This window comes from Salvia miltiorrhiza, chromosome 3 (assembly GCF_028751815.1).
Source record: "Salvia miltiorrhiza cultivar Shanhuang (shh) chromosome 3, IMPLAD_Smil_shh, whole genome shotgun sequence".
In the NCBI taxonomy this organism is placed as follows: Eukaryota; Viridiplantae; Streptophyta; class Magnoliopsida; order Lamiales; family Lamiaceae; genus Salvia; species Salvia miltiorrhiza.
In genome coordinates, this window is record NC_080389.1 from 25,168,466 (window position 1) to 25,181,092 (window position 12,627).

A 12,627-nucleotide genomic window follows, 5' to 3' on the forward strand; every position below is an offset into this window, starting at 1 on the left:
TTACTATTATTATTTTACTTAAGTCGTGGATTATTTCCAACTTGTGAAGTTAATTAAATCTGCGGATTTAATTTAAATATTAGAACAACGAACGAATTAAATCTACGGATTTAATTTAGATTCATTTTATAACCTATCGATTTTAGCGAGGCGGGAAAACATGTATCGAAACACGGAATTTATTTGAATAATCAGTATCAAGCAAATACGAGCACGCGATTCATATTACAGTTATAGAATCACCGAGACATAAGGATATACTTCATTTATTCACCACAATCTCGTTTCTAACTTTACAACCTTCTACTCACAATCAACTTTCATTCCTATCTTCCTAATTACACCATAATCTAGCAAGCAAACAAATGGAAGAAAAGAGAAGGAAAGAAAATAAGAAAAAGGAAAGGAAACATAGGCTGCAAGAGGCAGCCACCACTGCACTCCTTTCTCCTGCTCCAGCCACCCTATCTTTGCACCTTTTTGGCTAGCACACTCAAAGGTGCAGTCTTTCAGCCACCTTCCCTGTGTCTGCCCCCATCCAATCCAGCCCATACTCCAGCCACCCTATCTCTGCATCTTTTTGGCTAGCACACTCAAGTGTGCAGCAACAACTCCTCCTTCTCTTAGTCTCAACTCCAGCCAAAGAACACAAGATTCACTATCTGTAATACCCGGCATTTTTACTCCTTAGTTAATTCTTATAGGAATTAGAACTTTGAATAATCGTTATTTCTCTGTGCTTATATATATTGCCGGAGGTTGTTATGTGGTGAGATATATGTGCTATATATATGTATATATATATATATATATATATTTGTACGTTTATCATATACAAATATAATAGCACGAGCAATGACTAAAGCTTGAAAGTTTATTTGTATGTTGCAATTGATGAGAATAATTTATAAGCTTATGGGCAATTATTCCTATGGAATTTAATTGCTTTTCTAATTAAGCGATTTTATAAATTATATATATTTTAGTGAGGAAATTTAGAAGAGAATTTATTATCCTCACAAGTAATTAGTCGCTTATTTTAATCAAAGCAATTATAATTATAATAGATTTATTATATTTAAATTAGCCAAGATGCTAATTTCTTTTATATTATTTATTTAGTGATAATATTATTACTAATATTTGGGGGAAAATATTACTAGAGTCATTGCGATGAAATTCTAGTAATTATAATATTTTCCTATTAAATTATATATTTATTTGGTGGGAATTTTAATTATAGCTATAAATTAGCTATGTATATATTTTATGGGGAGTTTTATTTTAATAAAACTCGTCTTGTTATTTTTGACGTATTTTTTCGACCAAGTGAGTAAATGGATAACACGCAAATGGGGAAAACGGGAGATGACGTTGAGGAGTGTCAGATAAGTGATAAGGTGATGGGATGTTTATATAGATATCTGCTTATATTAAAGGAACTAAGGCTGATTGTGATGTGTATTGGAAGTCTATAAATAGGCATGAAGACACTCCCACACACACACTAAACAAATCAGAGTGTATCTCTCTCTAGCACCTATGTCTCTCTCTTTTCCCCTACCCGGCACTCCACTCCCCCCTCCCCCCTCTCGCTCAGCACTCACCACCTATCCCCCTTTGCACGCAACACCACCCCACCACCCTAACACCCTCCTTCCTCTCGACCACCCCACCTCTCCAGCCTTAGTTAAGAAGCAACAGCAGCCAACATTTGGAGCAACGCAGCAGCAGCGTTAAAGAAGCAGCAGCAACATGAAGGAGCAGCAGCAGCGGCTCGCGGCTGAACCGCCGAGCCGCCGCCCCTTTTCTTCGTCTCTCTTTCGACCTTTGCTGTACCACCGCTCCATTGCCGCCATCGATCGCCGGAAGCAGCAGAAGTAACTCCTGCAAGTGAATTCACTCGCCGCTATTACTATCGAGCTTTCGATCTCTTTTGCCGACGTCTCACGCTGGATTTTCAGATTGTGAGGAGACTCACCGGAGCTTTATAATCTACTTCTTGTAACTCCATCTTTGAAGCCAAAATCACTTGGTGATATTTGTAAAGGGCAAGGAGTTCTCGTAAGCCTTAGTCGCCGAAGCATTACGGCGAGCTCATCTCGATTCCAGCTAAGCACGGCGGTCGGAGGCCAAGCTGTGTGCCGACCCTCTCCCTCCTCAACTCAATGGTTCTACTCCAGCAGCTAGGAGTTCTCTGAAACTCACGCTCAGCCCAGCTCATCCTTCTCCTTCGCATATATCACATCAACCGCGAAGAGGCATGCGTCGGAGGCTGAAATTTTGAGACGAGCTTCTCCCGTTTCTTCTGTTGTTCGACGAAGAGTGCAGCAAGCTCCGCTGACCTTAAACTGCCACCCTTCTTCCTCACGTTCTACCTCCTTGACGATGACGAAGCGAACGCCGGACTGTTAAGCGGCCAAGCTCTACGAGCCCTTGCTGCCTTTCTTCTCTCTCTCGTCTCTCACCCTCAAATTATCATTCGGCTGCCCCCACATCTCTCATCCCTAGCTTACCACCGGCGGTAACTCCCCAAAGGAACGAAAGAGAGTAGCATGCAGCTCCTACGCACCGCCGGAACCACCGCAGCTCGCACCGAGGAGAAGAGCAGTCGTCAGTCTTAGCTTCTCGGGTAGCCGACACTTATTTTCTTGTCCCGACTCTTTCTCTCTCTCATGCACACGTGCACATATGCATGCATGATATATATGTATGTGTACATACATATGTATATAAGCATGAGGATATATATATATATATATATATATATATGTATGTGCGATTTTAATATATATATATATATATATATATATATATATATATATATATATACTTAGTATTGGTTTTATTATATATATTGAGTATATATTTATATAAGAAAGGATTTGATAATGATAATATTATTAGAAAATTCTTATTTCTAATAATTATATTTTTTGGTTTAAATTTCTTTTCTTTGAAAAGAAGTCTTACATAGTAATATTATGGATTATTATGATAGATCGGGACGAGGAAAACGGGAATTCTAAGTTAGCTCAGTTGGAGAAAGAATATCGATTCGCTACGCCTTGTGGAGATAAGTAAGTACTTATTAATAAAGTACTTTATATATATATATATAGATGACTCGTTTTATCGAGCATAGTTACGTGATTCATATGAAAATATATATATATTTATGATGGAGAAGAACTCCTATTAATGAGAGTGAATAAACGATTAATAATTGTTAATCGTCTATTTTATTTTTCTCTATTAACACGAGTATATATATATATTCTCGTTTATTTAAGGTCTGAACGTGGTAAAGCACGCAAGAGATTATAAGTGACGATAAGGAAAGAGCAAGGATGAAAGGTAGGCATATTTTCTAACCCTAATATGCGGACCTTGCAAACCCTCTTATGTGGGTTAAAGATAAAATCTTTTATACGTTATTATTATTATTATTATCAATAATCCTCTATATTGGTGAAAAAATTGTTGTTAAATCGTTGACTTGCCATGATTTGTGTTGATGAGTATATGGTACCCGCTACTATGATGATACGATCGGCCTTGAACTACGTGAGCCGACGGGCTACTAGTTAAGGTTTGTGCACAGGGGTGTGATCGTCAGCCGTTGTCATGCATCAGCCGGTCATAGGGATTGAGAGGGTGGCCACCTTCTCTTTCCCATGGTTATTATGATTCCATCTTTAAGATGATGATGTTGGGTAGCAAAATGGTACATATGTTGTGAGTTAAATGGATATCCTGAATCGTGAAATATATATTTATTGATTAATATTATTTAGTTATTTGCGAAAATGGCGAACATGTGATTCTTTTCCTAAAATAATATCATGTGTTCAGCTACTGCCAGACAAGTTCAACATATAGCTCTAATTGAGCACCTTTCAAATTATTTTCGGCACGTGTCTACTGAGTAATAATTTCATTACTCAGCCCTGCATGTATTTCTAAATGTGCAGGTTGAATTGCGATGGAGGGGAGAGTGCTCTATGTGCGTGGCACAAGTTACACTCGGAACTTTAAAATTACTTCTATTGTGTGTTTTAAATTCTATTTTATTACAAATGGTAAAATCGATGCTCTCGCTTGTGAGGGTATTTTGTATTGTGTCTCGATTGGACCTCACGTATTATTCGTCTCCATACGAGTAATCTGTCTATGCTTTGGTTGTGTGTGTATAATTTGAACTCCGATGTCTACTACTTCTTTATGATAGTTTGTGCAATAAGGGCATAAGCCCAATGTCAGAAATTCTAACGTTGGACTATAATTGCTTAGTATTTTATTTGCAAGATGTTCCTTGAATGAGTCTTTCTATCTATAATATTAAGTTATTATCGACTGAATTTATAAAGATATCAAAGTCCTGTGAATAAATCGGTCCTTGGTGTAATATTTGCGTGATGATTTATCCACGCTATCACGGGCCTTAAGTGGGGGGGAGGGGCGTGACACTATCACTTTTCACCAAGAATTTCCCAAAGAGCAAGGAAGCCTCCATTTCAATCTGCCAAAGTTCTCAAGGTAAAACTTGCTTTAATGCTCCATCTTCTTCTATTATCCACCAGCAATCACTGAGACAACAGCACCAATTTATTTCAGTTCCAGTTCATTCAACACACCATAACTGAAAAGTGAGAGAAATCACTCGTTCACTCTCTGCCATAAACTTTAAGGTAAAGTTAGTATTGATTCATCATCTCCTTCCAATTACAACTTACAGTTATTGAAAAGAACAAGTTCGATCTATTCAGTTCAGTCATTCCAGTTCATTTAACTCAACAACAACAACCAACCAACATTTATACTTCAAGGTATTTTATACTATCCCAGTTCACTCTCTCAACATACGCATCTCACATCCTCAAGCATGATATGTTTATGCATATGAAATAGATTTCACAGACTATAGAAAAGGAAACACCCTAGCTCGTGATCAGACACAATTTTAGCTATGACATCCTCACACTGTTAGATGTTTAGTCCTGACTTTTCTTGCTCAAATGAATCAATATACATACTCATCGACACCCAATCGCGTAATAGAATGAAATGAGGTTAGAGACTTAGCTTTTAGAAGAGTGGGCGGCGACTCGCGGGGACAGCAGCGTCGACGACATCGAGCGATGAAAGGCAGACGACTCTCGATCACAGCGACAGCCCCTCATTAATTCTGAAGTAGCAGCAGCAGCGACGTACCCTTCGCCTGAATCCAGCAGCAGCGCGGCTGCTCGAACCGCTGACCCGGAGAAAGCAGCAATGACAGACCTTTCTCTGCTCGCCGGAGGGAAGTAACGGCGATAAAGTTGTCGGATCCTGGGGGAGAATGAGAGAGTGTGGCCGGTTCTTTTTGGGGAAGGCTATGGCTCATTCTTTCGAATTGGCCTCCCCTAAAGATGAGAGACAGCAGCAACGGCTCAGTGCACGACGGCAGTGGCGATTGCAGGCAGAGCAACGCCAGCTTGAGGCGAAGATTTCAGGAGCGGCGGCGGCGATTTCTGATTTAGGGAGAGCTAGGGCTCGATTTTGGAAGGGGGAGAATTAGGGATCAAACTTTTGAGTGGCCTCCCTTAAATCCGAGAGACAGCAGCAGAAGCTCGTGTCGGCTACGCGAAGGCGTCGGAGCTTCGGGTGTCGGTGGTGGCGACGGAGGCAGATTCGATTTCAGAAAATGAAATTAGGGCTTCTCAATTTGGATTCTTCATTAAATTGAGAGAAGATGAAGTGACGAGCGGGATTTCTTTTGTCTTGGTTTTATGTATTGTTGAACTCTGGGGATACATGTCTTCATACATGTAATCAGAACCCTTATTCCGCTGCGTACTCAGAAGTCTTATGTTATTTTGGCTAAGTCGGAATATTCCGAACTTACTAGTTTGTTTGAGTCAATATGATTAAACCTCCGTTACATTATAAATGTTCCTTTTGTTAACAATAATTAAATACGATCCTTTCTTGTTTAATTATCCCCCCCCTTTTCTACCCCGCTTCTAATCTCCCTCCCTTAGTCACGGTTTCTCCGGCTTAATTATCCTTAATTAGGTCTGATCGTGACATATATATATATATACTTACTTATACCCATTATGTGATTAATTATGTGATGAAGGATATCCGAAAACCCTAAACTGATGTAAATTGATTTTATGAATTTTTGGATAATATATATATATATATATATATATATATATATATGTGTGTGTGTGTGTGTGTGCCGATCAATCTTATTATGCTTATTCGAGCGTAAAATGATACTGTTCATTTTTCATTAGTCAATGAAAAAAAATTATTTACCTATAATTTAATGGGTAATTTTTTTTAGGAGAATACTAATTTTGATATAAGAATATAATCGTTTATATTAATTAAGCGATTTTGGTTATTTTGCAACAATACAAGATATTAAAAATTAGCAATGAAGCTAATTCATAATTATATTATTATTGTTATTATTTTTAATATGTATAAATATTAGCCCACTAATTTAATTTTGTGGGAATAAACTATATGATGCAGTTATTGCCTAATAATTGGACGGAGTTTGGCGGAGAATTACTATAATATTGGAATACTTAAAATTATTCCTATTTGATATGCATCACAAATTATTTTATTATTAATTTATTTATTGTGATATTTTTCCATTTATGGAGAAATTACATTTTTATAATACCTCTGTATCGTCTAAAATTCAGTTGTATCGTGTCCACGGGGACTGAACTGGATATAATTCAGGGAACAACTGATTACTAGCCTATGAAAGTAGGTGGGCGGCTGAATATTAACTGAGAGATAGAGATAAGGAGGCAAGCGAACTGTTTTGTACATTCTCAGACGCAACTTCAGTTGCTTTTCATTAAATTAAATGAAAAGTTTTCTCTCTCTCTCTCTTCGAATTATTTCAGAGAAAATATATGTGTATATAATTCCTTTATATCACCAACTATCATCTCACTCTCTCTCCACTCTTAGAGCATCCACTATGCTGGGTTTTTTCTCAGGTAGTTGATGTGCTGGCATGGGTAGCACCATAGGAAAAAGTAATAAAATGAGGTAGCAAAAGTTTTGAGGAAGTAATTTTACTACCCGGGTAGTAGCAGCAATGGTGGGTTCCACCAAGTAATTTAAACTAATTTCTATTTTTTGTTGTGGTTCCCAACTACTTAAATCTTTTTTTATATATATAAGGGTTAATGCCGTTAAAAACCATAAACTTTGGTGCGATTTCCAAACTTTCCATGAACTATTTTTTTTATCAAATTTTCCATGAACTTAAACACTCGAATAATTTTTCCACAATTTTCAATAAGCCCCAATTAGAGTGCTGACATGGCACTCTTTAAGTCACCTGAAAGATGACATGTCTTCGCCGGCGACATTAAGAAACGACGTCGTCTACATTGGCATCAAACTACGTCGTTTTCTTCATTTTTTCTTTCCTACAATCTATTTAGGTCTACATTTGGGGAAATTAAGAAATCACTTCCCCATTTCAGCGATTAGGGTTTCACAGTGCTCAGATGAACTTCTCGCCTTCTTCATCTTATGGCGCCTCTTCTTCCATGGCTACACCTGATTCCCTCCCTGAATGTACGTGCAAACTTCGAGTGGAGATGAAAACGTCGCGAACGCACCTTAATCCTGGGCGAAGATTTCTCAGATGCTCCAACAAAGAGGTGATTGTCACGTTTTTTTGCTTTGAGTTTATTTCTGTTCTCTTTTCTTCCTTAAAGCAATAATCTTTGTTGTTGCAAAAACAATGCGGCTTCTTTGAGTGGGTAGATCCTGAAATAAAGCCTAGAAATCAAGATGATGATGGTGAAAATTTGAACTTCTGAATTAGAGAATGTTATCGCCTACAGAAATATGTGAAGGAAGATATGAAGCAAATTAGATTGTTGGAGGATGAAGTGAGACTCCTCAGAATGGAGAAGGTTAAGGGCAGCAAGTTCATTAATTTCAGAGCAGACTAAATAAAATCAGAGCAAGAATTAGCCAGAGCCAGAGCAGAGCTCATAGCCAGAGCTAAAGCCAGAGTAGAGCCCGAGCCAGAGCAGAGCTCATAGCCAGAGCCAGAGCCAGAGCCAGAGCAAGAGCAGAGCTCATAGCCAGAGCCAGAGCAGAGCTCATAGCCAGAGCCAAAGCTAGAGCCAGAACCAGAGCCAGAGCTCAGAGCCAGAGCCAGAGCCAGAGCTCAGAGCCAAAGCCAGAGCAGAGCTCAGAGCAAGAATTCTGCGCCAGAGCCAGAGCCAGAGCCAGAGCCATAATATACTTCAGAGCCAGAGTAGAGCTCAGAGCAAGAATTCTGCTCAGAGCATATTAAATATAATCAGACATGTAACTAACCTTTTGTTGATCAGAAATCAAAGTAAATCCATTTTCATCCCTGATGCCAAGCTCTTCCAACAACAAGCTTAAAAACCATCGCCAGCAAGCTTCATTCTCCACTTCTACTACGGCCCATGCAATGGGATACATCTGATTATTGCCATCCTTCCCTATGGCACACAAAAGCTGACATCCTAAATGTGTTTTCAAGAAGCAGCCAGCTAGACCAATAATAGGCCTACATCCCTCTAAAAATCCTTCTTCAAGGCTGAAAACCCAATGTACAGTCCCTGAAATATGGTACCATCCCCACACAGGAGCTCAAATCCGCCCTCTCTGTCCACTCTCATCAACTCTGCAATGTAACTCCTTAATTTATTGTAATAGCCCTGCACAGTGCCTCTAAGCACCTGTAAGGCATGTGCTTTGGCCCTGTACAATCGTCCATTTGGAACAGCTATGTTAAATCTCCTCTTAACATCATTCCTAAAATCTTCAACACACATCTGAGGTCTAACTCTGAAGACCTCAGTGTACTCTTCCCCAAGCCACTTATACCTTGCTTGCTTATTACCAATTGCAAATGCACATGTGTGATCTTGACCCAAGATCTTCACCACCAAATACCTCTCATTTTTCTTTATACTAGCATAGATTCTCCACTGATAAGGCTCCTCACAATAAGCCTCATACTGATCCTTGCTTACCCTTCTAAAGTGAATTGGATGACCTTTAACTATGCTCCATGATACCAGTGCTTTCTTGCACTGAAAAACATCCTCAAACCGCATGCCTAGAATAAGCTTCAAATCTGCAATATCTCCCCTTGGATCATACAGAGCTTTAGGTTGTTTGCTTCTAACAACTTAACCATCTGAGTCACCACTATCAGACCTCTCTTTGTCAGAATCATCATATTCAGACAATCTTTCTTCTTCATTCTCTTTCTCTAAACCCATTTAAGCAATCACACCAATACTTTCTCTGACATTGCTTCTTGCTTCCATATACTCTTCATCTTCTGACCCTAGCTCTTTATCACCTAAAGAATCATCTGACTCTACGTCCTCTTTCTCACTATATTGAGGAACATAATCATCATCATCTTCATCTGTTTCATAAAGCTCCTCCATCAGCACATCATGCTCAATCCTTGGCTCAATATGTACATTATGCTCCTTCACCACTCTGTCAGTATCCTTGCCCTTCCTTGACCCTAATCTGCACATTCTGCTCTTTCACTACACTAGCAGGCTCTTCCCTATCAAACACCTTCTCTTTCCCTTTGGACTAATTTAGCTTTCCCTTCCCCTTATTACTACTACTCTTAGTGGTTGTTATAGTCTTCGTAATTGTCTTAGTAACAGTTTCAGATTCAGTGACAGCATTCTTCACCTTTCCCTTTTTCCCATCATCCATATAGATACTCACACATGTAATTGTAGATGTACAACAACTAATCATTTGCATTACCTGCTTATCATCACACAAATCCATAAACACTAAAGTTCTAGGAACCTTGAAAGCTAAACACCTCCAAGAAGTATACCCAAGCTGCTTGATTTCCTCCTCTAAGTCAAAATAACCAAACCTATCCTTATCTAAACTGAATTTCCCCAAAACTACACCACCTGAGTACAATCTACCTGCGCCTAAGTTGACAAACTTCCCACCATGGTGAATATACAAACCAAATGAGTCACTGCGCAAATTGAAAAAAAAAAGAAATTCAATGTGATGGATGGGCAAGAAGAAGATTTAATGAAATAGTAAAGCAAAATCAAAGATTCACAGCAATAGGCAAGTAAAGACTCAATTTTTTCTCTGAGCTATGGGCGACAAATTCTATACAGGGGGAAAGAGAAATACCTGTCTCCTATTTCGCGAAATATCGTCGTCAATATCTCTTACTTCGTCTTCTTCTCGGCGCCTCACTCGCAATATCTCGTCGTCCCAAGGTCAAATTCTCCCATAACAGTTGCAGTCAAGATTCGACAATGGTGAATGTAAGAAAATGCGGTGAAATTAGGTTAGGGTTAATATGATTTAACCCCAGCGAAAGAAACGACGTCGTTTGATGCGAATTCTTGTTCAAACGACGTCTTTTCATATACTTTATCAAAACACCGTCTTTTCGACTAATGCCACGTAATGCCACGTAGGCGCCACCTAAGACCGGACAATCACCGGAGGTAAAAATCGTGGAAAAATTGTCACTACAAAAAAATATTTGATTACCGGCGGCGTTTGCCGTCGGTAATGGCGAGGCGGCCGCCGGAAATTGGACTACCGGCGGTATTTTCTCGTCGGTAACACAATTACCGGCGGCAAAACACGCCGCCGGTAATTAACGGCGGTAGGTCCCGCCGTTATATTTCCTCAGTGAACGGCGGAGACCTGCCGGCACATTACCGGCGGCGATTTTGCCGCCGGTAATATTCACCGGACGGTGGCGGTGAATCCTGCCGGAGATTATTTCATTACCGGCGGTAAAATGCCACCGCTAATTGCTGGAGATTTTTTTTGTAATTTAATTAATTAATTAATTATTTTTATTTATTTATTTATTATTTTTATTTATTTATTTCATAAGTTAGACGAACTTCCCAGTCGGTCACCCATCTTAGTTGGGCTCTAAGTCAAGCACGCTTAACCTTGAAGTTCCTTTTGAATGGTCACCACTCACCAGTACAGAACACTCGTATTATTGATATATATAGTACCTATTAATTCATTTAAAGTCTAATTCAATATACAAAATCATATATTCATAACCTTATAATATATCGAGATGGTATCCATGAGATGCTGTTAATTACGGATCGAACTCGTTTTTGTCTTTATTTTTATGTCGCAAAAGTATTTATTTATTAATTTATTATTATTATTATTATTTTTAATCAATCTAGTTTATACACCATAAGTATTTTATTTTGATAATTGTATTTTGAATTTATTTCCATACGTCCTTATTTTTATAAAAAACAAGGGAGATAATTTGTTATAAGATAAGTAATTTGAATTTATTACTTTGTTACGAAGTAATTGTAATGTTGTTTGAAAACATGAAATTAATAGTTGCTCAACATAACATAAATGTAAAAAAAAAGTGCAAGTGTAATTTTGTTCCTAAACATAGTTCAAACAAATAGTTCCAAAACATGAATTAAATAGTCCAAAACATGAAATTAATAGTTCCAAAACATGAAGTGCTGCTCAAGGTAGCTGACGTGACCACCTCATGAACTCCTCGAATTGAGCCATACGCTGCTCGAGGGCCTCACGTTCTGCTCGAGAAGCCTCTCGTTCGGCCTCACGCGCTGCTTGTTCGGCCTGAAGGCGCTCTTCCAGCGTGGAGATCCGTGTCTCATACAGCTGCTGAGACATCATGGAAGTGTCTGTGCTTTGAGAAGACCCCCTACTAACCTGGCTCCTACCGGCACTTCCAGTGCCGTAGAGCCGGGACCTGTCGGGCCGTACGACCTCCAAGTAGATCTCAGGCAGCCGATCCTCTCGCCCAGTCTCAACAGCAATGCGACGAATCTCCACCTAATTCAGACATAACAATTGAAAATTATATTAAAATAAATACATTTCACTATGAATTACTAATATTTGATTAAACTTAAATGCTTACATCTAGTCTCTCATCCCTCGGTGACAGAAAAGTTCCATCCTCGCGCATGCGGAGGCGGAGGAAGGTGCTATAGTTCTGTGCAGCCGGGGGGAGTCTAATCTCCAAGCTCTGTCCATGCATGCATATAAGATAAATAAGTTATTATTTGCGATATTATATATATATATATATATATATATATATATTACTTATGAATTTATTTGATAATTACTAACCAGACTCTGCTGCAGGATACGAGTGGACTGAGACCCTTCCACGTGCCTATTGATCCCTGTACCGGGTCCATCGGGCTCAGACATCCGGATCGCACGTGCTCGCTGGGAAACGGCCTGAACAGCCTCCTGACTCCAGTATGCCTGGAGTTCTGTCCAGAATTCGGCAGACATCCAGAGTGGTCTATCTATCTCCCGACCTTCATCGGTACTAGCCTTGAGATTCCTCTTGTAGTCACTCATCATGTCACTGTACCTCTTGCTGGCTTTCTGTTCCCACATCGCCCTGACCAATAGCTCGTCCTCAGGCGACCAAGCAAACTCTTTCTGTTGAAAGAAATAGTTAATTTAATATATAACATTTTACAATAGATAATGATAAATTTATATGCACTATAAATTCAATCATACCTCTGGAGTTCTTTTCTCCAACTG

At 39.1% G+C, this 12,627-nt stretch overlaps 2 protein-coding genes across 2 annotated transcripts; both read right to left on the reverse strand.

Moving 5' to 3' along the window:
* Nucleotides 1–8,233: 8,233 nt before the first annotated feature.
* On the reverse strand, nucleotides 8,234–9,302 carry LOC131018575 (uncharacterized). Its single transcript, XM_057947289.1, has 4 exons — nucleotides 9,215–9,302; nucleotides 8,648–9,154; nucleotides 8,362–8,537; nucleotides 8,234–8,320 (listed from the first exon to the last, which is right to left on the reverse strand). Exons 1-4 carry the CDS (start codon nucleotides 9,300–9,302, stop codon nucleotides 8,234–8,236), a joined length of 858 nt encoding a protein of 285 aa, XP_057803272.1.
* Nucleotides 9,303–11,340: 2,038 nt separating this feature from the next.
* Nucleotides 11,341–12,474, reverse strand: LOC131018576 (uncharacterized). Its single transcript, XM_057947290.1, has 3 exons — nucleotides 12,238–12,474; nucleotides 11,981–12,088; nucleotides 11,341–11,892 (listed from the first exon to the last, which is right to left on the reverse strand). The coding sequence occupies exons 1-3, from the start codon at nucleotides 12,472–12,474 to the stop codon at nucleotides 11,560–11,562; spliced, it is 678 nt and encodes a 225-aa protein (XP_057803273.1). The 3' UTR covers nucleotides 11,341–11,559.
* Between the last annotated feature and the right edge of the window lie 153 nt (nucleotides 12,475–12,627).